The sequence below is a fragment of the Ictidomys tridecemlineatus genome, chromosome 1 (genome assembly GCF_052094955.1).
Source record: "Ictidomys tridecemlineatus isolate mIctTri1 chromosome 1, mIctTri1.hap1, whole genome shotgun sequence".
Taxonomy (NCBI): Eukaryota; Metazoa; Chordata; class Mammalia; order Rodentia; family Sciuridae; genus Ictidomys; species Ictidomys tridecemlineatus.
In genome coordinates, this window is record NC_135477.1 from 24,555,565 (window position 1) to 24,579,625 (window position 24,061).

General features: G+C 44.2%; 2 protein-coding genes across 8 annotated transcripts in view; one reads left to right on the plus strand and one right to left on the minus strand.

Annotated features, from left to right (window-relative positions):
• Positions 1–424: 424 nt before the first annotated feature.
• Sfxn2 (sideroflexin 2) lies at positions 425–17,123 on the minus strand. 5 transcript variants are annotated; one of them, XM_021731839.3, is made up of 13 exons: positions 16,849–17,123; positions 15,519–15,605; positions 9,074–9,258; positions 8,749–8,919; positions 7,609–7,707; positions 6,592–6,667; positions 6,257–6,342; positions 4,568–4,628; positions 4,196–4,262; positions 3,531–3,580; positions 3,225–3,274; positions 2,514–2,561; positions 425–1,776 (listed from the first exon to the last, which is right to left on the minus strand). In XM_021731839.3, exons 3-13 carry the CDS (start codon positions 9,232–9,234, stop codon positions 1,677–1,679), a joined length of 969 nt encoding a protein of 322 aa, XP_021587514.2. In that variant the 5' UTR covers positions 9,235–9,258; positions 15,519–15,605; positions 16,849–17,123; the 3' UTR covers positions 425–1,676. The 5 variants fall into 5 exon arrangements, 4 of the variants coding, with proteins under 4 accessions (XP_021587514.2, XP_077873790.1, XP_040128939.2 ...); XM_078017664.1 differs by lacking the exon at positions 15,519–15,605; XM_040273005.2 differs by lacking the exons at positions 6,257–6,342; positions 6,592–6,667.
• Positions 17,124–17,179: 56 nt separating this feature from the next.
• Arl3 (ARF like GTPase 3) overlaps positions 17,180–24,061 on the plus strand; it is a 39,688-nt gene continuing 32,806 nt past the window's right edge. Inside the window, exon 1 of one of the 3 annotated variants that reach the window (XM_005333615.5) lies at positions 17,180–17,287. In XM_005333615.5, coding sequence (XP_005333672.1) covers positions 17,285–17,287 — 3 coding nt within the window. In that variant the 5' untranslated portion in view covers positions 17,180–17,284. Of the gene's footprint in view, positions 17,288–17,555; positions 17,745–24,061 lie in introns of those variants that run through there. The other 2 variants (XM_040273007.2, XM_021731841.3) reach the window with 2 other exon arrangements.

Below are 24,061 nucleotides of genomic sequence, written 5' to 3' on the forward strand. Positions count from 1 at the left end.
GTATATTGACAGAATAATTTTATTTTACTTGTTTTTATGTGTGAGGCACTGAGTTTGATTCTTTTTTTTTTTTAGAGAGAGAATTTTTTAATATTTTATTTTTTAGTTTTCGACGGACACAACATCTTTGTTTGTATGTGGTGCTGAGGATCGAACCTGGGTCACACGCACGCATGCCAGGCGAGCGCGCTACCACTTGAGCCACATCCCCAGCCCTGGGTTTGATTCTTAACACATAAAAATAAATAAAGGTATTCTGTCCATATACAGCTCCAGCCCAACATATCCTTATTCTTTGTATAAAAGAACACTTTATGGATGTAGATTCGTCTTAAGTTAGAGCAATTGCTGACCCCCAGGCATCAGACAGGTTTCCCTTATAGGTATGATACCCTCTGAGACATGATGGCCGAAGACCAGATCCTGCTTTCCATCCAGGCTTTATTAGCTTAGTTTGCACTTTTTCAAGCTCTTTCAAGTAATTTATTCAATTCACAGTGACAGCCTTTGAACACAGTCAGCAAATCTTACCAGACAAAACTCAGTGACCCCAGGTATGCCACAACAGTCCCCCAAGGAACATGAGAAACCACTTTGGCAGCCCATCTGGGGAGGAGAAGTGGCTGTGCTTTGCTGTGTGCACTTAAGGCTCTTTGGTCCCGATCGATTTCCTCTAAGAGGTGTCCAAGTATAACTCCCCTTTCCCATTCAGCACGCACCAGTCTTTCTTTGGTGTTTAAGCTAATGGGCTGAGGGAGGCGGCCAGGAAATTTTACCCACTGAATTGTGGATTAATGTCTATGTGCATCCTTTTCACTCATAAGGGACTTATCTTTTCAAACAGAGATATAAGGCAATGAAAGAAGAGACTTCCACCATTATAGAGCAGATAGCAAGCATAGATCCAGACATGATTAAGACAGAACAAAGTCAACGTCAACAGACAGGACTTGAAGCACCATGTAACTCTGCTGCTTTGCACAGTGTCCTTTTCAGCACTAATAAGTCCTGAGTGCCTGATTAAATTCTAATTTAGCAGAACTCCCAAAGAAGCTTTCCAACCAGGGCACAATGAAGAGAATGGAGAAGAGTGGAGATGAGTCCAAAGTGACTCAGACTGCTTGCCCCTTCTCTTGCGTCAGGATAGAATTGCCTGGGTAAAAGGCTCCATTGGTTGGGAGAGGAGGTGGCAGGAAGGGAAGATATAGAACTTTTCTTGTTCTAAGGGCTCATCTCCAATCATGGCTGGAAGGAAATCCTAAAGTTTTTTTTTTAAATGAATGGCTTCAGTGTCTCCCCAGGTAGCAGTAACTTCTCCCTGAGAAGGCCTCAGCTTCTTGTCTCCAGGGGACAGGGGTTAAGGAGGAGACAGACAGAAGACTTAGGTCCTTGTTCTCTTTGGTCCCTGTTTTTTTTTTTTTTTTCCATTTTTTGCAGTGTTGGGGATGGACCCAGGAACTCATGTATGCTAGGCAAACTCTCACTACTGAGCAATAACCCCAAGTCCCTTTTTCATGTTTATCCCCTGGAGTCCAATAAACTAGTTGCTTGGGTAGATGCACCCAACTACCCTACCCTACCCCTATCCAGCATGATTCTCAGGCCTTGTTGGCAAAGAGGATGGAGGACAGGTGTGCAAATATGGGTATATACTGGTCTTTGCTGGAGCGGGGCATTTAGAGACCCTTATTGAAGTAGACATAAGGTACATGTTCTCCATAGCTGGCCTTGATGGTGTCTTGGAGCTCTGGTTCCAGATAGGAAACTGGTAATTTGCTGAAGAGAACAGAGGAGATTATGAGCATGCCACCTGGGATAAGTGGCAAAGTACCCTCAGAAAAATTCCAACCCACATGTTACCTCCTGATTTTTCCAGCCCGAATCTTTACAAGACTTTATATAAAGTATGCCCACAGTATGCCGCCCCTACTTCTTCTCAGGCCTGGCTTCACTCTCCCTGAGCTAAAGGAAGTGTTTAGCAGATGACCACTGAACCAGTACGGAACTAGAATTCAAAGAAGGGAAACTGGCTTCTTCTCAGTCTCATAACCAAGCAAACCCATCTCCTGGAGCCAGTCTCCACTCCCCACTCCTCCATCTGAGACCTCCCTTCCCTTTGTCCATCTGGGAGGACAGGAAGAGAAGTAGAGAGATCATCATCTGGTCTCTGGGAAACAAGAACTAGAATAAGGCCCTTATTCAATTTTAAAGGCCAGATCTGGCCAGAGCAGAGCTCCCAAATAACCCAGCCAGCAACAAAGGAAGTTTCTTGTCCACTAGCCCAGCTCTCAGGCTTGCTCCATGTGGTGGGAACAACTCATTCCTCCTCCTGGCTGTTCCTCCCCTTGAGGATCTGGCTGGTTTGCCATTCACCCAGGGTTAAGAGGCCCAGGATTTAGACTAAGAGGTTGATGCCCTTCCTGGTCTGTCCCTCTTGCTTTGGGCAGCAGGCAGGTTGGAGCAGCAGAGGCAGGGTGTTTAATAAACCAAAGTGGATGACAAAAGACCAATACCATATCTGTGGGAAGAGCCCACATGCCACTGGCACCATGAAGAGGAGGCTGTAAGAAATAAGAAACCAAAGCGTCAGGGGACCAGCCCTGTCCACACCCCGTCCCTGAAAGCTCTGAGGTGCCCAGGAACCCGGCCTGCCTCCCCAGCCAGACCCTCAGTCCTCTCCCCACAGCCTTTCCCCATCCTCTGAGCATGAGGAAATTCATCCTGGCATGGGGATAAAACCAATGTCCTGCCACCACTCACCCCCACCTCACACCCAGGTTCAAGCAGATGAGAAGATAATGATATGACTAGGGTATGCAAGCAGCGTACTCCAAGATCACAAGCACCCACAGCCAGTAGGAATGGAGTCATTGTCATCAACCCCATGGCTTTGCAAAGCATGATTATTGCTAGGACATGTTTACCCAGTGGCAAGCTCCTAAGAATGCTGACATGACTTGTGTCATTACCACTCAGCTACATCCCCAGTCCCTTTTATTTTTCATTTTGAGACAATCTCTTCAAGTTGCTAAGGTTGGCCCCAAACATACTATCCTCCAGCCTCCCAAGTCACTGGAATTATAGGCATGTGCCACTATGCACAGCTTCAGCGACTTTTAAAGTCAAGTTAAGGAGCACATGTTCCCCAACACAGGCTAATAAGAAGACAGATCTTGGATGTCCCAGCCACCATAAAACCCAAACCATCCAAACACCATACTCACAAGCACCCAGACAGCATGACCTGCAATGGGGCATGCAGCACCTTGACTTTCTGCACAAAAACAAATAAAAAAAGAGAGTCCCACATGGGTCCTAAGTACATCAAAGTGAACCGCATGCCTGCCCTTCTAGGGATCAGCCAGCTAGCAGAAACTAGAAGCTGATACCTGCTGGCCCTGAGGGAGAAGAGAAGTGACCAGACTCTCTGTTGCTAATGTGGAAGTGGGCAGGAGGGGAGGGGAGGGAGTCCCAAGCACAGGTGTGGTTGAGGAACTGGGCAGGGAAGATGCAAAGACAGCCCCGCTTACCTTCATGAAATGCAGTTTCTCCAGCCTTTCCATGATGACTGGCAGCAAGACTGGAAGAGAACAGGGGAGAAGCTGGGGAGGGCAGGGGGGAGTGGCTAGAAGACCCCTTTGTACAGTCAAGAGTGGGAACTGAGCGTTTCCTGCTTTCCCCAAAAATGTCAAAAAATATTTGCCATTGGGGAGAACAGAGATTGCAAAGTCATGGCCACGCTCTTTCCCCCAAGTCCCAGTAAAAACATGCTTCCCAAACTTCTGAACTTTCAAGTCTGTAACAGAAAGACATTTGCTACTAGGCCCAAACCATCCTTCTCAAAATCAAAAACTAACTTTGAAAGCTCATGTAAACAAATTTTGTAATATGCTCCTGCTGAATGCAAACTCAGGCAAGGAATTTATTCTCTCTACCATCGTCTCCTAAGCAGCCCACGCTGTGCCCACCATGTCATGCCCTGGTGCATAATGGCTTTTCATTAGTTCAATGAAAATAACTTTCTCCCCCAAATCTCTGACTAAGTGATATTCTAGGAATGAAAATTGTTCTCCTGAGTTTGAGAAGCATGGCTGTAGAGGCTGGGGTCCCACTTCCCACTGGAAACCTGAGTGTGGCTAAGGCCTCCACCATGTATCCCGGAGTTCCCCAGGTTGGGAGGGCTTCTCCATCTTACTCATGCCAGGGGCAGCCATGGTGATCCGGGAAATTACCACCTGGGTGATGCCTATGGCTGCAGCTCTCTGAGGGCAGAAAAGATTAAATGATCAGGAATAATTTATTCTGTGTACATGGAGTGCGTTGGAGGGCTGGGTAAGAGTCATGGGCAAGTCAGAGCTGGTTTTGGATCCAGAAATGATGCAGGAAGGACATAAGAGGCCTGTTCTGAACAGAGAAATACAGGGAAAATTGATGGAGAATGAGGTTGGAGTCCGAGACAAGCCTTTTTAATACTATAATGGCACAAAGGCCTGCTCTGATCACTAAGGAAGAAACAGGGTCTTAGAAGGAAATCCCCCCTCCTACCCCAAGAGAGGCCTCTGCTCACCTGGGAATGGCCAAGCTCATTCTGATTCCCATCCTTCACACAGATGCCCTGGATGAGTTCCCTAAATATAAATAGGAGTTGCTGGACTTGGGAAAGGGGTGCTAGGAGCCTGCCAGGCCTGTGACACACCAAGGGACCAAGGCCAGGGCACTCCAGCTCTAGACCACCCTCTGCAACCTGGCCCCCTGAGCTTTCTTCCACAGTCCAGTTATCAGTGGCTAAGAGAGTTGGCCCAGGGTACATACTACCTCAGCAGACTACTACAACTGCAGAACATGTATATATATAACCTTGAGCATGGTCCTTACCCTTTCTAAAGCCTCAGTTCTCCTGATCTGCAAAATGGGGATAAGCTGAGCACCCACTTCATTGGACCTGGTGAGGTTTAAACAAGACAATGCCTGACAACTACTTAGTCCAGTACCTGACAGTTATTACTCTCTGTTCACAGAGCAGCTATTTTTTTTTTTTTTGGCAGGGTGTGGTGGAGTACTGAGATCTGCACGCAGGAGCACTTTACCACTGAGTTACATCCCCAGCCCTTTTTTACATTTTGAAAAAGGGCCTTACTAAGTTGTTTAAGGACTTGCTAAGTTGCCAAGGCTGGCCTAGAATTTGTGATCCTCCTGCCTCAGCCTCCCAAGCCACTGGAATTACAGGTGTGAATCCCCATGCCTGGCATCAGGCCAGCTCTTGACAGCACTCCACCAGAGACCAGGTAGATGGCTGCACTTATTCATCTACTGGGAAAAAGCTAGATGGGAAAAGGGAAGAGGAATGTGGATATTCTGTAGTGTTCTTTCTCTAAGGGATCCTACGGTATCTCCAATGCTAGCAATCCCAAGAAAACACGGATTGTAGATGTAAATGATAACACTTATGTAGCCTTTGCTATGTTCGCGGTAATGTATGGAGTGCCATACACACACACACACACACACAATTATATCATCAAAATCTCATAGCAGAGGAACATCTCTGCATACTCTAGTCAAGAAACAAAAACTGGGGCTGGGATTGTGGTAGAGCACTTGCCTAGCACGTGTGAGGCCCTGGGTTCGATCCTCAGCACCACATAAAAATAAAGGTACTGTGTCCAACTACAAATAAAAAATATTTTTTAAAAAATGGACTGGGATGTAGCCTAGCATGCACAAGACACTGGCTTCATTCCCTAACACTGAAAAAAAAAAAAAAAAGGGGGGTAAAAACTAAAGACACAGTGAATTTTTCCACCTGTTCAGCTGAAACACTTAGAGCTGGGGGTCTAGAAAACCTCTATCTGCTCCTCTGGCTTTGCTTAGGCTTCTTGGTTCTGTTCTATCTTGAGGCTCCTCGCTCTGCTGCATTTCATTTGGTCATCATCCCAGGGCTTTGGGGGTAGGCAGGGTTCACGACTTTAACACAGCTTCAGTTGAAAGGAGGGAGTCTGAGTAAAACCCCACAGGTCCATACTACCTCCCCCATCCCCCACAACAACAGACAGGCTGACTACCCGAAGTCCCCCTCCATTACCACTCTCAGGGCCATCACCACAGGGGTAGCCAGTCCTCGGGGATCCTTCAGAGGCTCATCCCAGCAACCCTCTCCACAAAATCCCAGACCCAGGAAGCCACCCACTGCCTTGGTTTTCTGCCCTTTCCCTGCTAAGTTGTGGCACATACGGAGAAAGGGGCTCCCTGTACTCACTGCTGTCGCGTCATTGGGATATTGACACAGTTAGCTGCAGCCACAGCAGCAAAGGGCACCCAGCGGCCCACCAAGGGTGGCGCTCTCTGTTGGGGGCAGGGAACAATGGGAGTTGTTCAGACTCATGGGAAGGTGGGAGTGGGAGGGACTTTAGGATTATAAAGAAAGGAAGACAATTAAACTGAGCTACCACTACGCAACCAGACATCCAGACTAAGAATCCTAAACTCTGGCCAAGGCCCACTAAGGGCAAATCCCAGGACAGCTCTACAGTCTTCTCCAGGACTCTGCTGCCCCCTGGTGGCCACCATGCCCACAGCAGCTTCTGACCATACCTTTGTCCACATGTTCATGCCCACAGCGGTGGCCAATGCGGTGGTTGTGGCTGTGAAGTAGGAAAGGGCCATCTGCCTAGTGGAGGAAGGAGATGCTAGATGTTTGAAAGATTAGGTGTTGAAGGTGGGGGCCCTGATGGCTGAGGCAAGACCACAGGCTTGGGGGAGAAAATCTGGTATCAGGGGTTCATACCACATGTCATCTGATCCCGGCCTAAAATCGGGCCCCCTCCCCATCACTCGCAACGCCCTGGCTCAGTGGTCTTCTTTCAGTATTTAAGCTGTGTATACTGATGTTCCCTGCCCCGGGGAATTCTTTCCTGGGCTTCTTTTCTTTTTTTTTTCCTGTAGACGTGATGTTTGAACCCAGAGCCTCATGTGTCATAGGGAAGGGTTCTACCACTGAACTATGTCTCCAGCCTTCTGTAATTTTATTTTGAGACAAGATCTGGCTAAATTGCCCAGACTGGCCTGGAACTTGTAATCTTCCTGCCTCAGCCTCCTGAATTGTTGAAGTACAGTCGGCACCACACCTGGCTCTTTCCTGGACTTTAATGGAGCTGAATTCTCACCCTTCGGAAATAGCAGAAAAGACTTCCTGACCAGCCTGTCCACATGGACACCCCTCTGCCATTTGCTGTCTTGTCACCCTGTCTATGTCCTTAATGGCAGCCATCCCAATCTGAGACTATTGTGCTTCTTTTCTTAAAAGACCTTAAACTCCACCACAATAGGAACCACAATGCCCTGCTCCTCAAAGTATCCCCAGCTCCTGGAACCCCACCTGGTATAACATATACTCGTGAACATTTTGTCAAATCAATGAATGAATATATTTTGAACTGGTCTGGGAAGAAGATACTCTCCTAGTCAGTCTGAGAAAATATTGCCAAACATTGAAAAGGGTGTCTTTGCTCACTGCAGGTCTCACGGACGGCGGGAGTGACAGCCCAGGAACCCTTCAGCAGGCCTGTGCCTGAGGAGGTAAGAGGATAGCTTGGGGTTTAGGTCTCCTACCTCACTGATGTAGGGGAAGCGGCATTCCTGTTGGTGTAGTTGACTAAGGCATTGAAGGACTGGTTCACCCACTGCCAGAAAATCACTGCCGGCACAGTCCTACCAGGAAGGGAGGCCAGAAGCAGAGGAGTGAGGATGGAAGGCAGGGCTTGAGGTCCACCAATTACCTCATCATCTGCTATTCCCTAAACTGTTCCCACTGTTTTATGTACCAGGCTTTTGGACAGACTGGGTCCTTTGCCTGGAATATCTACCCTCCTCCTTCCACACATGGAAAAATCCTTGGAACATTCCCAACCCGTCTCCTGTCCTTCCTGAGACAAAATTAGTCACTCTCCATGAACCCTGCGCCCACGACCCCATATTCTTGCTCCAACCTACCACTTACCAAGCTGCACTCTGTTTACTTCTTGGTCTCCTCAACAGAGCTCCATGAGGGGAGAGACCAAAGTCTTTATATTCCCAGCACCTGGCCCAAGGCCTAGCTCAATAACTGAACAAATGAATGCATGGGTAGGAGGAGGCAGGAGAAAAGGGAGGGAGGAGAAAGGGGGAGGAGGAAGAGTCACACATCCAGCAGCTACAGAGAAAGTTTATTGAATCACTTAGAGAGCCAAGAAAAAGGGCCTTCTTGGTACCCAGGGGTGCTTAATCACTGAACCACATCCTCAGCCATTTTTAATTTTTATTTTGAGACAGGGTCTCACTGATTGGCTTAGGGCCTCGCTAAGTGGCTGAGGCTGGTTTCAAACTTGCAATCCCTCCTTCCTTAGCCTCCTGAGTTGCTATAATTATAGGCATGTGCCACCATGCCCGGTCTACTGTGGATGGTTCATTAGAAAAATAAATTAATTGCAAATAAGTACTTTTTAAAGAAGAACTTAGGACAGCCTATCTGACTGTGTGAATTTGGAATTACTTAGCCTCTCTAGAATTTCATCGACAAAACAGAATTGAGAATAGTACCTATGTACAGGGTCATTAAGAGGGCTAAATGAGGCAATACCTGCAAGAACTCATCGTACTGCCTGTATCCTGGAAAGTGATCGATCAAGAGGACTGCTATTATCATCCTAAGTCGGCTTACTGCCTCGCAGACCCAGGCAGCTGCACAATCCCCTGCTCTGCTCCAGGGCCCACCTGTAGAACTGGAGCATGAAGCCTGTGATGATCATGCCTCCAGGGACCTGGAAGGACATCCGCCCAATGACATTCATCTTCTCCCCAGTGTCAGGATGGAAGGCTGAGTCATATAGCTTCTTGGCATAGAGCAGCTGCTCCACTTGAGTACCTGGGGGTATGACCCCAATCCTGTCACCCAAGGACAACAGGCGGTTAACTAGCCAGCCCAATCAAGTCCTCCCAGTCTTCCTCCTCTCATTTCTCCCTCCTCCCAGAGATCTCTGCCTATTCCTTGTCCTTTGGTGTCCCTCTCCCACTACAGTCCCTTCTCTTGATTACTCACCTGCTCTTCTCCACCATCGTCTTGGCCCAGTCCAGCTCTCCCTCTGATACAAAGACAGTGCGGGGGTCCGTAATGTTAAAGAAGTGCTTCACCCTCCCCAGGAAAGTGTACTGGTCCCAACGAGGGGCATCGATGTTAAAATCAGACAGGCTGGCCTCCATCTTGCTCACACACAAAACTGCAGACTTAAGGAACAGAGAAAGAGTTAAGGACTGTCACCCAAATCAAAGCCTGCCCAAGGGGGCCTGAGTGCCTCCCAGTGTTGTAGACTGCCCGCTTTCACCAGCTCCGGGACATCCTTTGACACAGCGGAGACAGTCCCAGTGAATGATCACCAGGCTGAGACATTAGGCACCAACACGTATTTCTGATGCCTGCTTATGGTTTCAGGCCTGTGCTTGATGACTCTGTTGGAAAAGCTGAAAAAAGGGACAAGACAGTGTCCGTCCCTGGAGAGCTCAGAGTCCAACTAGGGAACAAGAGCCCACTGATGAAATAGTATATAATATTCCCTGGTGCTAGCCGGGCACAGTGGCACATGCCTGTCATCCCAGCCACTTGGGAGACTGAGGCAGGAGGATCGGGAGTTCAAAGTCAATCTCAGCAAAAGCAAGGTCCTAAGCCACTAGGTGATACCCTATCTCTAATAAAGTACAAAAAGAGGGCTGGGGATATGGCTCAGTGCTTGAATACCCCTGAGTTCAATCCCTGGTACCCCCCAAAAAAAGTGTATACACACACACACACACACACACACATACACACACACACACACACACAAACATAAAAAATATGAATATATATAAATATATACAGTCCCTGGTGCTTCTAGCAGGGAGATGGGGAAAGTACTCATCTTAAAATATGAGCCCTCCCTATTTTTCTTCACAAAGCCTATACTCCCAGAACCTAACCACCTGGGGGTGGGAACTCCACTCCCCTCTAGACTTTCTACCTTACCTAAAGGAAGTAAGGGGAGACCGAGAGGCAGAGCATAGGCTCCCTACAGGACAGACTGATGCTTTCTCACTTCCACCTTACAACTGCCCCAGTGGGGCTCCTACAGAATAAAAAGGGAATGCAACATAGGATGGCAAGCCTCACACCTTATTTAAGAAATCTCTGGGGCTGGGGTTGTGGCTCAGGGGTGGACCGCTTGCTGGGCATGTGTGAGGCACTAGGTTCCATTCTCAGCACCACGTGTAAATAAATAAATAAATAAAGGTTCATTGACAACTAAAAAAAAAAATGTCTCTGAGGCTGGAAAGTAGCACAGGGGGGGCATCTCAAGGCCCTGGTTTCAATCCCCAGCATCAAAAAAGAAGAAGAAATGAAGAATTTGCTGGATAAACAAAATCAAGGGAATGGTCACCAGTAAACCTGATTTGTAAAATTTTAAATGAAGTTCATCAGAAAATTTTTGACCATAAATTCATATATACATAACAAAAGAAAGAGTATCAGAGAAGGAATACATGAACGTAAAATAAAATCTTTACTTTTTTTCTTTCTCTAGAAAGAAATATTCCTAAAGACAGGGTCTGACTAGGTTAAATAGACTAGCCTTGAACTTGTGGTCCTCATTTCCCCCTCAGCAGTCCTCCTACTCACCCCTGCAAGGAGCCAGCTGGGATTAGAGGCATGAGCAATAATGCAGGCTTATTCTGAGTTCTTAATCGACAGGTAATTATGGATAAGTAAGATAATGACGGCAATAATACGAAACTCGAGGAGTCAGACATGGTGGCGCATGCCTGTAATCCCAGCAACTCAGCAGGCTGAGTCAGGAGGATCACAAGTTCAAAGCCAGCCTTATGGGGCTGGGGATAGAGCTCAGTTGGTAGAGAGCTTGCTTCACGTGCACAAGGCCCTGGGTTCAATCCCCAGAACCAAAAAAAAAAAAAAAAAAAAAAAGCCAGCCGTAGCAACTTAGTGAGGCCCTAAGCAACTTGCGAGACCCTGTCTCATTATAAAAAAATAAAAAGGATAAGAGGAACAAATTAGGACTTCTCTATTATAAAGTGTTCTACACCCTGTGAAACTATACACTTGTTATTTGAAAGTAGACTTGGACTACTTGTAAATACATATTGCAAATTGCAGGGCAAACGCCAAAAACATTTTCAAAAGAAGTACAATTAATATGCCAAGAGAGAATATAGAGTCACATATTAAAAAAAAAAAAAAAAGTTGAGACCTTTGAATTTCAGCAAGTCACTAAAGGATCATAAGAAGACTAATAAGATTAGATGTGTACTTAGAAGGACACTCTGAGGGGCTGGGGATGTACCTCAGTGATAGGGCACTTGCCTGGCACAAGTGAGGCCCTGAGTTCAATCCCTAGTACCACAGACACACAAAAAAAGAATGAATCTTATAATAAATTAATAATATCTCAATAAACCGTTAATCTTAAGAAAGAAAGAAAGAAAGAAAGAAAGAAAGAAAGAAAGAAAGAAAGAAAGAAAGAAAGAAAGAAAGAAAGAAAGAAAAAAAGAAAGAAAGAAAGAAAGAACGAACACTTTGGGTTAGGCATGGTGGTGCACACCTGCAATCCCAATGACTCGGAAGGCTGAGGCAGGACGATGGCAAGTACGCAGCCAGCCTCAGCAACTTAGGGAGTCCCAGTCTCAAAATAAGCATTCCTGAGTTCAATTCCCAGTATGTAAAGAAAAGAAGGGAAGGGAAGGGAATTCTCTGGGCAATCATATGAAAATAGATGGGTGTGGGAGGACCTTGCAGGAAGCAGGGAGGCCAGCCAGAAGGGAATCCTAATACTCCAGCCAAGAAGAGATAAGGTTCAAAGGAACCCAAATGCACCCAGAGAGACCAAAAGGAGAGAACCTTTTAAAGCAGAGTCTTATGATTTACTAAGCAATTGGGTATAGGAGGAATGCTGTGCCAGTCATGGGTCAAAACTGGAAAGGAGAACACAGAACCTCAGCGTTTTGGACCTTGGAGGTCTAGCCCTTCCTTAAAGGGCTTCCATCTGATAACCTCCCTTTTCTTGGGGGTGGGGGAATACCGGGGATTGAACTCAGGAACACTTAACCAGTGAGCTACATCCCCAGCCCTATTTTGTATTTTATTTAAAGACAAGGTCTCACTGAGTTACTTAGCATCTCACTTTTGCTGAGGCTGGCTTTGAACTCGCGATCCTCCTGCCTCAGCCTCCCCAACCCCTACAAGTCCTGAAAACCACTAAATTTAAGAGGCAAGTCAAGACCTGAGAGACGGGAGAGAGAGGAGATGGGAGAAACCAACAGGGGGGGGAAGGAAGAAATTTTTAGATTACTGTTAGGGTGGGAGAGACTTCAGGAAACTGATATGCTAGGAGCCATCATTCCTAAGAGGAGGGAAAGGTTTGGTGTGGAGGCCCACCGTGCAGTATGCATAGTGCCCTTGCCTCACCCTGAGCTGTGACTGAAGTGGCTATCTCTACAGAAGGCAGAAGCAAGTGTCCACTGGCCATGTCCACCTTTCCAGCTCCATTTGGGCTCCTACTGACTGATTCACAGACCAACTGGAGTGAGGCAGGGAAAGGGTTCACTTCCCAGATGCTACAAGAAACTCAAAAGAAGTTTGGTGGCCAGAAGATCACATACCCCCTTGGTTTACAGAAGCCCAGACTCACACTCAACAGAGACAGCCTGACGAGCCAAACCCTATGCCTACCCCCTCAAAACACACACACACACACACACACACACACACACACACACACACACACAGCTGAACTTCTATGACATCTCTCTCCACCCTCAACTCAACATTGCAAAGTCCTCTGCCTCTCCTAACAGAGGCACCCTGATGGGGTAATCATCTGCTAAATTACGAAAGAACTTCACCTGCTTAACTGAGGTCAGCATAGAAACTATACATTGCCTGTTTTTCATTTTTGTGGTTCTGGGAATTGAACCCAAGGGTGCCCTACCGCTGAGCTACACCCCAGCCCTTATTTTTTTTTTCCTTAACCTTGTGATCCTCCTGCCTCAGCCTCCTGAGGTACTGGAATTATAGGCATGCACCACCTTGCCTAGCCAAACCTTGTTTTATATAAACTATAAGACCCTCCTACCCACCCCCCCAAAAAACACCCTAAATTGTCAGTCTAGAACAACATTCCTTGCAGAATGATGGGCTTCTGTAATTGTCACCTTCTTATCATTTACAGTTCTTTATATGAATTCCCAGACATAAGCATTGGGACCAAGTCTATAATGTTCACTGCTGCATCTGTCATATACCCTCTAAAAATATATATTCCCTATCTGAAATGCATTCCAGCTTATTCTTGGGTTCTCTTGGCATAGAGGATGTTACCTCTTTTAAGTCAAACTCAGAACCTGCCCTGGTTACAGAAATAAGAGCAAGCTGTAAAGTTGGAAATATAAAATAATAATTTTTTAAAAAACAGACTTTTTTTTTTTGTACCAGGAATTGAACCCAGGAGTGCTTAACCACTGAACAACATGCCCAGCCCTATTATTTTTTTATTTTATAAATATTGTTTTAGCTGTAGATAGAAACAATATCTTTATTTTTATTGGTTTTAATGTGGTGCTGAGGATCGAACCCAGTATCTCACATGTAAGGCTCTACCACTGAGCCACAACCCCAGCCCCCTTTTATTTTTTATTTTTATTTAATTAAAAAAATTATTTGTTGCTTTTAGTCATATATGGCAGTATTTTGACATATCTGTAAATAGGGTTTAACTTCCCATTCTTGTGGTTGAACATGACGTGGAGTTATCAGTGTGCAGTGGCACACACATCCATATATGAACATAGGAAAGTTATGTCCAATTCATTCTACTGTCTTTCCCATTCCCATCTCCTCCCTCCCCTACCTGCCTGCCTGTTGTGAGTCAGCGTCTGTCTGTCAGAGAGAACATTAGGCTTTTGGGGACTAGCTTATTTTACTTAGCATGATAGCCTCCAATTCCATCCATTTACCAGCAAGTGCCACAATTTCATTCTTCTTTATGGATGAGTAATATTCCATTGTGTATAAATACCACTTATTTTTTGAGACAGGAATCTCAGTTGCTTGCTAAGTTGCTAAGGCTGGTCTTGAACTTGGGATCGTCCTGCCTCACTCAGCTCCTATACTGCATAGATATGTGCCCCCACCCCCGGCTTCAGACTTTCTTTAATGAAGCTATGAATTATCTGCCCCCCTGCCATATTGAGTCATATCTGGTTTCTACATTTTATCTATAGTAACTCTCCTTCCTCCCTCCCAAGCCATACCTAGTCCTCCCTAGAAAGGTCACCATCATGTCCAGGGTGGCCTTCTGAAGGATTATGGTTTCACTATGAGGACAAGGTGGAAAGGGGAAATCAAAAAGGTGATGACGGCTACCTCCTAGGATTGGAGAGTGTCACATCTCAAAGACATTAGGAATCCAAGATCTTAGTTTACTGAAACCTAGAAAGGTTCACACTCCACCAGCATGGTGGGCATCTGGGGCACACATGGCCCTGCACTGCACGCTTGTAGCAAATATAAAGAGGAACAACAGATCCAGTCCTCAGAGTCTAACAATAGATGGGCCTTTCTTCCCTGAGGTCACAAGGCTCTAAGTAACTCTAAGTCACTAAACAGGTCCTCTATCCACTACAGCCTATTTTGTTTTCTCTTTAAAAAAAAAAAAAAAAAAAAATGAAGCCGGGCATGGTGGTGCATGCCTAAAATCCCAGCAACTCAGGAGGCCGCAGAAGGAGGATCACAAGTTCAAAGCTAGCCTCAGCAACTGAGAAAGTCCCTTAGCAATTTAATGAGACCCTGTCTCAAAAAATAAAAAGGGCTGAGGATGTCACTCAGTGATTAAGTGCTCCTAGGTTCCATTTCTAGTATTAAAAAAAAAAAAAAAACCACCAAAATGAAACCAAGTGCAGTGGCATACGCATGTAATCCCAGATATTTTGGAAGCTGAGACTGGAGCATCACAAGTTCAAGACCCTATTTCTAAGTTAAAATAATAATAATAATAAATAAAAAGGATTGGGGATGTAGCTTAGTGGTAGAGCACCCGGGCTCAATCTCCAGTACTGCAAAACAAAACAAAACACAAAAGCCATGGTGACACATGCCTGTAGTTACAGTTACTGGAGTCTCAGGCACTTAAACCCATGAGTTCAAGACCAGCCTAGGCAACATAGTAAGATCCATCTCAAAATAATGAAAAAGAAAGGAGAAAAAAAAAAAACAGATTACTACCTCACCCAAAGTGATACTTATCCTTCCCAGAGAGCCAATTTTCTCTGGCAAACAGAATCAAAGCTTGCTCAGAGAACAGGCTTCCAAACCCCTTCTTAGTTTTCCTCTTACAAGGAGGTAAGTGCTCAAAATTTCCCTGCTGGTAGCCCCAGACTGGGAGAAAAACAAAACATCATTAACAAGACAATGAAACAAAACAAACATCATGGTGGGTACTCACACCAGAGGGATATCAAGGCAGCCAGCTGGAGATGCTAGAAGGACAGGTCAAAGACCACTGAGATGGGGAGGATTTGTGTCAAGGTTCCTAGAGCAATGTGGAGAATGAGAGTAATAATTAAACAAGCACCCAGAAACATGCAATATTGGCACTCCAAAGCAACTTCGCTGTCTGGCACCAGACAACCAGAAGGAGAAATCTGCTTTGCCTTTTCCACAGAAGAGCCAATGGTCTAGAGATAGGTCGAATGCAGAGATGAAAGCTCTAAACTGACTGACCCTCATCTTGCACCTCCTTAGTTAAGGTTCTGAACTGAATTTTCTCTCCAAGGATCTGAAGCAGGTATGCAAGTAGCAGAAGTTTTCAAAATACTGTTAGTTGAATGCATGAATAGCTAAAGTCATTCAGGGAAAATCTGTCTTCACCACAACATACTTAATTAGGTTCGAAAGACTGCTGGTAGGAAGGGATGAAGTCCAAAAACCTAGATGAAACTATTAATAATATCTAGCATTTCCTTTTTGACAATACTCTTATGTATTTGACCGACAGGACTGACAGTTAAGAGGCACACACAAACATCAGCAAACTTCCAGGCTTTACTGGGTCTTAGAAAAGTTCTAGATTCTTGGTTTACAACAGATATAAATCACTCTGTTTCTCCTACCTGGACAATAGCTTTTACAAACAATACTGCAAATTGTTTAGAAGTCAGTTCAAGTCCCAACTCTATCGTTTACAATTTCTAGCGCTGTGAGAACAAAATAAAATCTTGTACTAAAAGCATTTCACTAAGGATGTAATTTCCACAAGGGCAGATTTCGTGCACTGCCATGTCTCCAGCGTCTAGAATCTGGCCTGGAGCATACTTACCACAGGATCCTCTGCAGGTAAAAGGAGTGGGAGGCAGCACTTCCGATCCAAGGTAGCTTAATAAAATTCAGTGGGCCCCCCAAAACACCTTTAACTTCAGCTGTCAGCTCCCACCTCAAGATTCAGAGCCAGTCCCCGGTCTGTCTCTCGCCCTCCTACAGGTGGCTTCTCCCCAAACAGAACTCCTCGAGCCCAGACTCTGACAAAGGGCTAAGGAGATGGGTGCGCAATCCATACATCCCCCCCCACCCCCTCGCCCTGGCACAAGAAAGCAACGGGATCAGAGGAGAAGAGTTCACAGGCCACTCCTCACACCTCGTGGTCTCGGCAATTGGAAGTCCAGCCTGCGCTGTTCGGCAACCCTCCCTGGCAGAGTCAGAACGGACTCAAGCTCCCTCCCCGGGATGGGGACACTGGAGGTAGATATAGCCGGTGGCCTCCTCTCATGGCCCCTTACCTGCTCCCAGGAGTGATGCACCAAGACTAGTGCCACCAGATGTAGCACACGTTGGAACTCTGGCCTGAACCACTGCCTTGGCAGGGTCAGGGAACCTCCCCCTCTCCCGCCCCTACGTCCCCCTTCGTGACCAATCACAGGCCGGGAGACTCCCGCCAGCCACGTGGGCGAGTTTTCTTCTTCCACGGGTCTCAGCAGGCCAGACTTAGCCTTCAGCAGCACCACCGCCCGCCTGCGCAGTGAGCGGGCACTTCGGCGCGCTTGCGCACTTTGGAGAAAGCGAAGTTGGACCCCGCCCCATACCGCTGCTTTTCTCCTCCGCTGTGCGTGCGAGGGACGTCGGGGGCGGTGCCGCAGCAGTTGCCCCTGGTAACGGGGGAGGCAGGAGGAGGAGGAGGAGGCGGAGGAGGAGGAGGAGGAGGGACTCGGCGGGAGGATGGTGAGTGTAGGGGCCCGAGCCCCTCTAGAGCCGGCGGGTCGCCTCCCTCTCGTCCCCAGATCCAGGGCGGGGCACTGCGTTTAAATCCGAGGAGGGAATGGGATGGCGCTCAGCCTGTGGTCTGGGTTCTGGATTGGTTTCGGGGGCGGCGGGGAGCCCCGAGGGTGGGCCCTGGAAGGAGGCCTGGGTCTGGGGAGGAAGGCGGGGTTTGCGATGGGTCCTAGGCTAGGGGAAGGGGCTGGCCGAGTGCGTGGATGACCTGAGCTCCATCATTAGTCTGGGGATAGGGCTGAAGATGGATCCGAGAACTGCGAAGAGCTGTCTCCTCACGCAGGCTTAGATCTTCCGGGGAATTGGCCTCCCCGCGCCGCAGAATAATGGGGTCCACATGGGGCCCAGCCAGAAGCGGGGAGAAGGGCCCGCTACGGTCTTTGAGATCACTCCGGCGGCATCAAGGGTGAGAGTAGCCTAGCTCTCCTCTTCCTTGCGTTGCGCGGGTTGCTGGATGAGGTGGGGAGGGATTAAGTCCCTGGACACAAAGAGGTGTCTCTTGGAAAGGATGCTTGGTAGATTTTTACGACATCTCAATGACTGCAGACCCGAATTATTTATTTGCTGAGAGTTCTGCAAGGTCTGGTTGTTGATGACCCATTTTTCGTTCTATGCTTAATCCGTGTTGGTAGAGGCGAATTAGCTGCCTAGTTCTTAGCATTTCCTTTGAAACCTGTTGCAATCCCCTTTTGCATTTGACCTCACCAGGATCAAAGGTCTTAATCCCAGTTTGGGGTCGCTAAACTAAATGGGATGAACCTTTTCTCTGTCAGCTAAAATTAAACTTTCTCATTGTAAATCACAATATGTGACTGATTTGACCATTGACACTCAGTTTCTTATTGACTTTTGTGCAGTTAAGTAGAAAGAGCAAAAATGAAATTGAGTGCTTTTAGAGCTAGTGAAAGAAAAATATGATTTTAAAGCAGGTAGGTTGACTTTCCAACTGCAAAGAGCCAGTTATAGTTATTGCCTTATCCTATCCTGTAGTCCCTTCTTATGACTTTTTAAAATGGGGAATAACTTCTGTTGATTTGTGAATGAAAATCTAGATGACCAGCAGAGAAAAATGTATGTCATTGGTCAGATTTACTCCAAGGAGTTAATTTTGACAAGTGTTTTCTTTCTATTAATCGTTTATACATGAGCTGTCCATTTAAAGGCTAAGTTTATCCCAACAAATGAGTGCAAACATAAATATTTACATAGAAAATAACTAAAATCGAAATGAAAAAGGCATGCAAAAACATCAGAGAATGAGATTTGTCATTATAGATGAGAAACATGAGAGTTGGCTAACTTTACCCAGTTTTGTTTATCAATTAAGTGAACTGTATAATTTCATGATTGCTTAATTTATAATTATAGGCCTCAATAAATTAACCACTGCTCATGTTTCCAGGTGCAAACTGGCACTGTGTACACCAAAATGACAGTGTATATGTAACACTGTTATATACAATTGTTGTATGTGATTTTTTTTTTAATATTTATTTTTTAGTTATTGGTGGACACAACATCTTTATTTGTATGTGGTGCTGAGGATCGAACCCCGGGCCGCACGCATGCCAGGCGAGCGTGCTACCACTTGAGCCACGTCCCCAGCCCCTGTATGTGATTTTTTTAATGATCAAAACAGATTTTTTTTTCCTTAAAATGAACAATAAGAAATTAGGACAGGACTGGGGCAGTAGCTCAGTGGTAGAGAGCTTGCCTAGCATAGATGAGGCACTGGGTTCAATCCTCAGCACCACATAAACATTTAAAAAATATATGAAATAAAGGTATTGTGTGTGCATTTACAACTAAAATTGTTTTTTTTTCTTAAAAGAAATTAGGGCAAATTATTCTGGGTTCTTTATCTGTTTTCTAAAACATTTTCCCCCCATCCAAAAATGTGAGCTAGGCTTGTTGAGTTTATGGAGCTTTTCTGCCATTCCTACACAGATGATAAATCAAATATTTTAAAAATGCTCTCTAGTTCTTTAAGAAAAATGAAATGAAATATGGGAAAATAGTCATTGATAATGTTGAAAGTGGAGTTTTGGGATGAAATAAAATTTCTCACTTTGCCAATTGTGAAGCCAGATTTAAAGTTAGGTAGTCAGTGTAGTTAGGTTAAAAAAAAAAAAATGTGAGCTATTGTTAGAAATGAAAGTGGAGGGCTGGGGTTGTGGCTCCCTCAGTGGTAGAGTGCTCACCTAGCACACTCGAGGCACTGGGTTTGATCCTCAGCACCACATACAAATGAAATAAAGATATTGTGTCCACCTACAACTAAAAAATAAATGTTAAAAAAAAAAGAAATGGAAGTGGAACACTGAATTTAAATGGTCAGTGATATGATAAAGTGTGTCAAGTCGTATCCATGAGCCCCTATAATTAACTGTACAACTGAAGAGTGAGCACTGGGCTTTTGTTTCTTTGTTTTAAAAACTTCAGCTATGACTAATATATTTTTTATTTGAATTAGGGCAAAAAAAACTATTATGAATTCCTCTGAACATTTAGGGTCAGCTGTTTTACCCCTACCTTATGACACCAAGTTCTTTTTTTTTTTCTTTTTTGTGGTACTGGGGATTGAACCCAAGGGTGCTCTACACTGAGATACATTCCCAGCCTTTGAGACAGGGTCTTGCAAAATTACCCAGACTAGCCTCAAATTTGTGGTCCTCCTGGCTCAGCCACTGGATTACAGACTTGCACCACCAAAACCCTGATACCACGTTCTTGATGAAATACTAAGATGTCTAATTATGACACATAATTAACAACTGTTATTTAATATATAACTAAATTCAGTAATTATTTATGAAGTACTTTTTACACACATACTTTCTACATATGGTAGTGACCAGGCATGTTCAACACTTGACAATTGTTCCCAACTGTATTCATGTTTTCTGGTCAGAAAATGGTCCGTAAATAATACACCAACACAGTGACACACACCTGGAAACCCAGCTACTTACAGGGGGATCACAGGCTCAGGGCTAACCTGGGCAACTTAGTGAGACCCTGTCTCAAAATAAAATGAGTTGGGGACCTAGCCCAGTGATAGACCTCTCCTGGATTACAAAAATGTGGGGGCTGGGGCTCAGTGGTAGAGCAATGCTCAGTATGTGGATGGCCATACCATCCCCAGCACCACACAAAATTTATATAGTTAAAAAAAAAAAAAATAGGGGCTGGAGATGTGGCTCAAGCGGTAGCGCACTCGCCTGGCATGCGTGCGGCCCGGGTTCGATCCTCAGCACCACATACCAACAAAGATGTTGTGTCCGCCGAGAACTAAAAAAAAAAATATATATATATATATATACATATATATATATCACACAAATTGTGCTATTTTTTATTTTTTTTAAAGAGAGAATTTTTTAATATTTATTTTTTAGTTTTTCGGTGGGTACAACATCTTTATTTTATTTTTATGTGGTGCTGAGGATCGAATCCAGCGCCCCATGCATGCCAGGTGAGCGTGTTACCACTTGAGCCACATCCCCAGCCCCACATTGTTTTATTGTTTTGAATGACTGCTATGCATCATGCTTTACATCTGTTATTTAGTCCTTGTAATATTTTTCTTGAGGTGTAAGTATTGTTCCCATTTTCTGGATGGAATTGTGCCCACAGTTACTCACACAGGGAAGCTGAATATGGTCTGAAACTCTAAAGCCCACAATGTTTTTTATTTATTTGTTTTCTGGTACTAGGGATTGAATTCAGGGGCTCTTTACCATAAGCTCCATGCTCAGCCCTTTTCATTTTTTTACTTTGAGACAGGTCTTGCTAAGTTTCTGAGGCTAGCCTCCAACTTAGAATCCTCCTGCCTTAGCCCCCAAATAGTTAGGATTACAGGTATTTGCCACTGTACCTGGCAATAGTTCTGTTTAAAGGTTTAAAGAAGTAAAAAGAAATGACAGACAGTTCCATTTAAGCTAGTTATGGGGAGTGTATTATTTGACACTTTACTTAGTAGTTTTAAGATATTTAAATTTTAGCCTCTCCTTACAACTATATATATATATTTTTTTTTTCACACACACACACACACACTCACACACACATATATGTATGTCCTTGCTGGTTGGATTAATATGATTCTGTATAGCATTTGCACTTGTCTTCCCTAGGCCATTCTGGAGATATATATATATATATATATAATATATATATATATTTTATATATATACATGAACAACAATACCTTTATTTATTTATTTTTGTATGGTGCTGAGGATCAAACTCAGTGCCTCACATGTGCTAGGCAAGTTCTTTACCACTGAGCCTCAAACCCAGCCCCCATATATTTTCATATACCAAAAAATTCCTCTCCCCCTCCACCACTCTGGTTTCTTTCAATGACCTAATTTGTATCATTTAGGTCAGTATGCCAAGCCTGTGCCAGGAGTTGAGTTTAAGCTGATTTTGAAGCAGATAAAATGTCTGTCGTCAGTAGCACATCTATTTATGATTTACTGGCAGAAAAGTTTGTTTAAATGTTTTGTGGGTGAGTCAGATCACTTTTGTCCACCAGAGTGCAGAGAATTTACATACACACATGCTGATAACACATACATACCATTAGCTGAAGTTCTTGTTTCTTATTAGTTTTATTTAATGTCATAGGAAGGTTAATCCTACATAAAGATCATCCCTGTTTTGCTCACTGTAGTGCTTGAGGCACAATGTGGATGTTAATGGTAATTGACATGAATGGCTATTTGAGCCAAAAATATATTTTAAAAATTAATTTTGTTGTATTTATACTGTGCAACTCAGCTCCATCATAAATTTAACTTCTAATGTTATTTCTTCATTTGACATTTAAAATAAAGTATGGCACAACAGATAAGAGCATAGAATACACTTATTCTGTCTTTCATCCAGCCTCTTGAATCAGCTTAAGATGTACCTTTCAGGCAGAACTCTGATATCTATAAATATCCTCTTCCCTGTTTAGCAAACCCCATAATCCCACGATCCCCTGTCCTTGCTGGTTGGGTTAATATGATTCTGTGTAGCATTTGCACTTGTCTTCCCTAGGCCATTCTGGAGATGCCATTTATCATTTTGCTGGAAGAAAATATTAGCTGAACTTTCCATTTCTATGTAATTTCACTTAAAGATGAAGCATCTGACATTATTGTTTCCTAATAAGGAAGATTACTCAAAAATTAGAAATATAGAAATACTAGGGCTGGGGCTCAGTGGGAGAGTACTTGCCTGGCATGTGTGAGCCTCTGGGTTCAATTCTCAGCACTGCATATAAATAAATGAATAAAATAAAGGTCCATCAACATCTAAAAAAAAAAAAAGAAAGAAATGTAGAAGTACTGTGTTCTATACCATTAGATTAGTCAAATCTATGTATAGTTAGAATGATTCCTTTCTTATCTGTACTTTGTTTCTCTTCTTTTATGATGAATAAAAATTGTTTTTCTCTTAATTATTTAATTTCAAATATAATGTGTGTATGAAAGGTCTCAGCCTGTAGACAGCAGTATTTTTAGTATTTTTTAAAAGAGATGCATGATGAAAAGCCCAAAACATTAAACTTAATAATATTTTATAAGCAATGGACCTTCCTTCACAATTTCTACACTAATAGATAATGCATGAGAACTTTGCCTGTATGTCATTTAATGTATTAATTTGATAAATTTCCTGTTTTAGAATTTATTATGAGAGCTAATAAGGGTTAGGGTTGCATCTCAGTGGTAGAGTACTTGTCTAGCACACAAGATCCTGGGTTCCATTCTCAGCACTTCATTAATAAATAAATAAAATAAAGGTCCAATGACAACTAAAAACAAAAATTTTTTTAAAAAAGGTAATGAGATCCTTTCTTTTCACATCTAATTTGGAACTCAGGATGAGAAGTATGATGTGTTTTCCCTGTTCTTAGCCTTTTTATATCACCAGTTCCCTAAGGATCTCAGAATTATAATTTTAACTCTTCTGAAAGGTGGAATTATAAATGAATGATTGCAATATAGCTAATAGAAACCCAGGAGACGTCTTATAAATATATTTTTTGGAGGAAGGGGGTCCCAGGATTTTACTCAGGGGCACTTAACCACTGAGCCACATCCCCAGCCCTTTTTTAATATTTATTTATTTTTATTATTTAATTAAATTAATTTATTTATTTTGGGTACTGAGGATTGAACTCAGGGGCACTCAAAAACTGAGCCACATCCCTAGTCCTTTCTGTATTTTACTTGTGTAGGTGTAGTGTGTGTGTGTGTGTGTGTGTGTGTGTGTGTGTGTGTGTGTAGTGTGTTTGTGGTGTATGTGTAGTGCTGGGGATTGAACCCCGGGCCTTATACATGCAAAGCAAGCACTCTACCAACTGAGCTATATCCTCAGCCCCTCCTTTCTGTATTTTATTTAGAGATAGGGTCTCACCAAGTTGCTTAGCACCTCACTTTTTCTGAGGCTGGCTTTGAACTTGTGATCCTCCTGCCTCAGCCTCTGGGATTATAGGTGTGGGCCACTGTACCCCGGTCTCACTAAATTGCTTAAGGCCTCTCTAAGTTGCTAAGGCTGACTTTGAACTTGCAAACCTCCTGCCTCAGCCTCCGAAATCACTGGGATTATGGGCATGCGCCACTGTGCCTGGCATAAATATAATATTAAGATGGAATGGTGTCAAAGTATTCAAGGCCAGATGAGATAAAAACAAAAGAAAAACAAGAAGATAAAAAGGGACACTGG

What these genes read in the sequence shown, in the direction of transcription:
- Sfxn2 (XM_078017664.1), bottom strand. Translation starts at nt 9,234, where the DNA reads ATGGAGGCCAGCCTGTCTGATTTTAACATCGATGCCCCTCGTTGGGAC. An exon ending in ATCCCAATGACGCGACAGCA is followed by an intron (nt 4,629 to 6,256) that starts GTGAGTACAGGG and finishes ATTTATATTTAG; the next exon opens with GGAACTCATCCAGGGCATCT. An exon ending in GTCATGCTGTCTGGGTGCTT is followed by an intron (nt 2,562 to 3,224) that starts GTGAGTATGGTG and finishes TATTTCTTACAG; the next exon opens with CCTCCTCTTCATGGTGCCAG.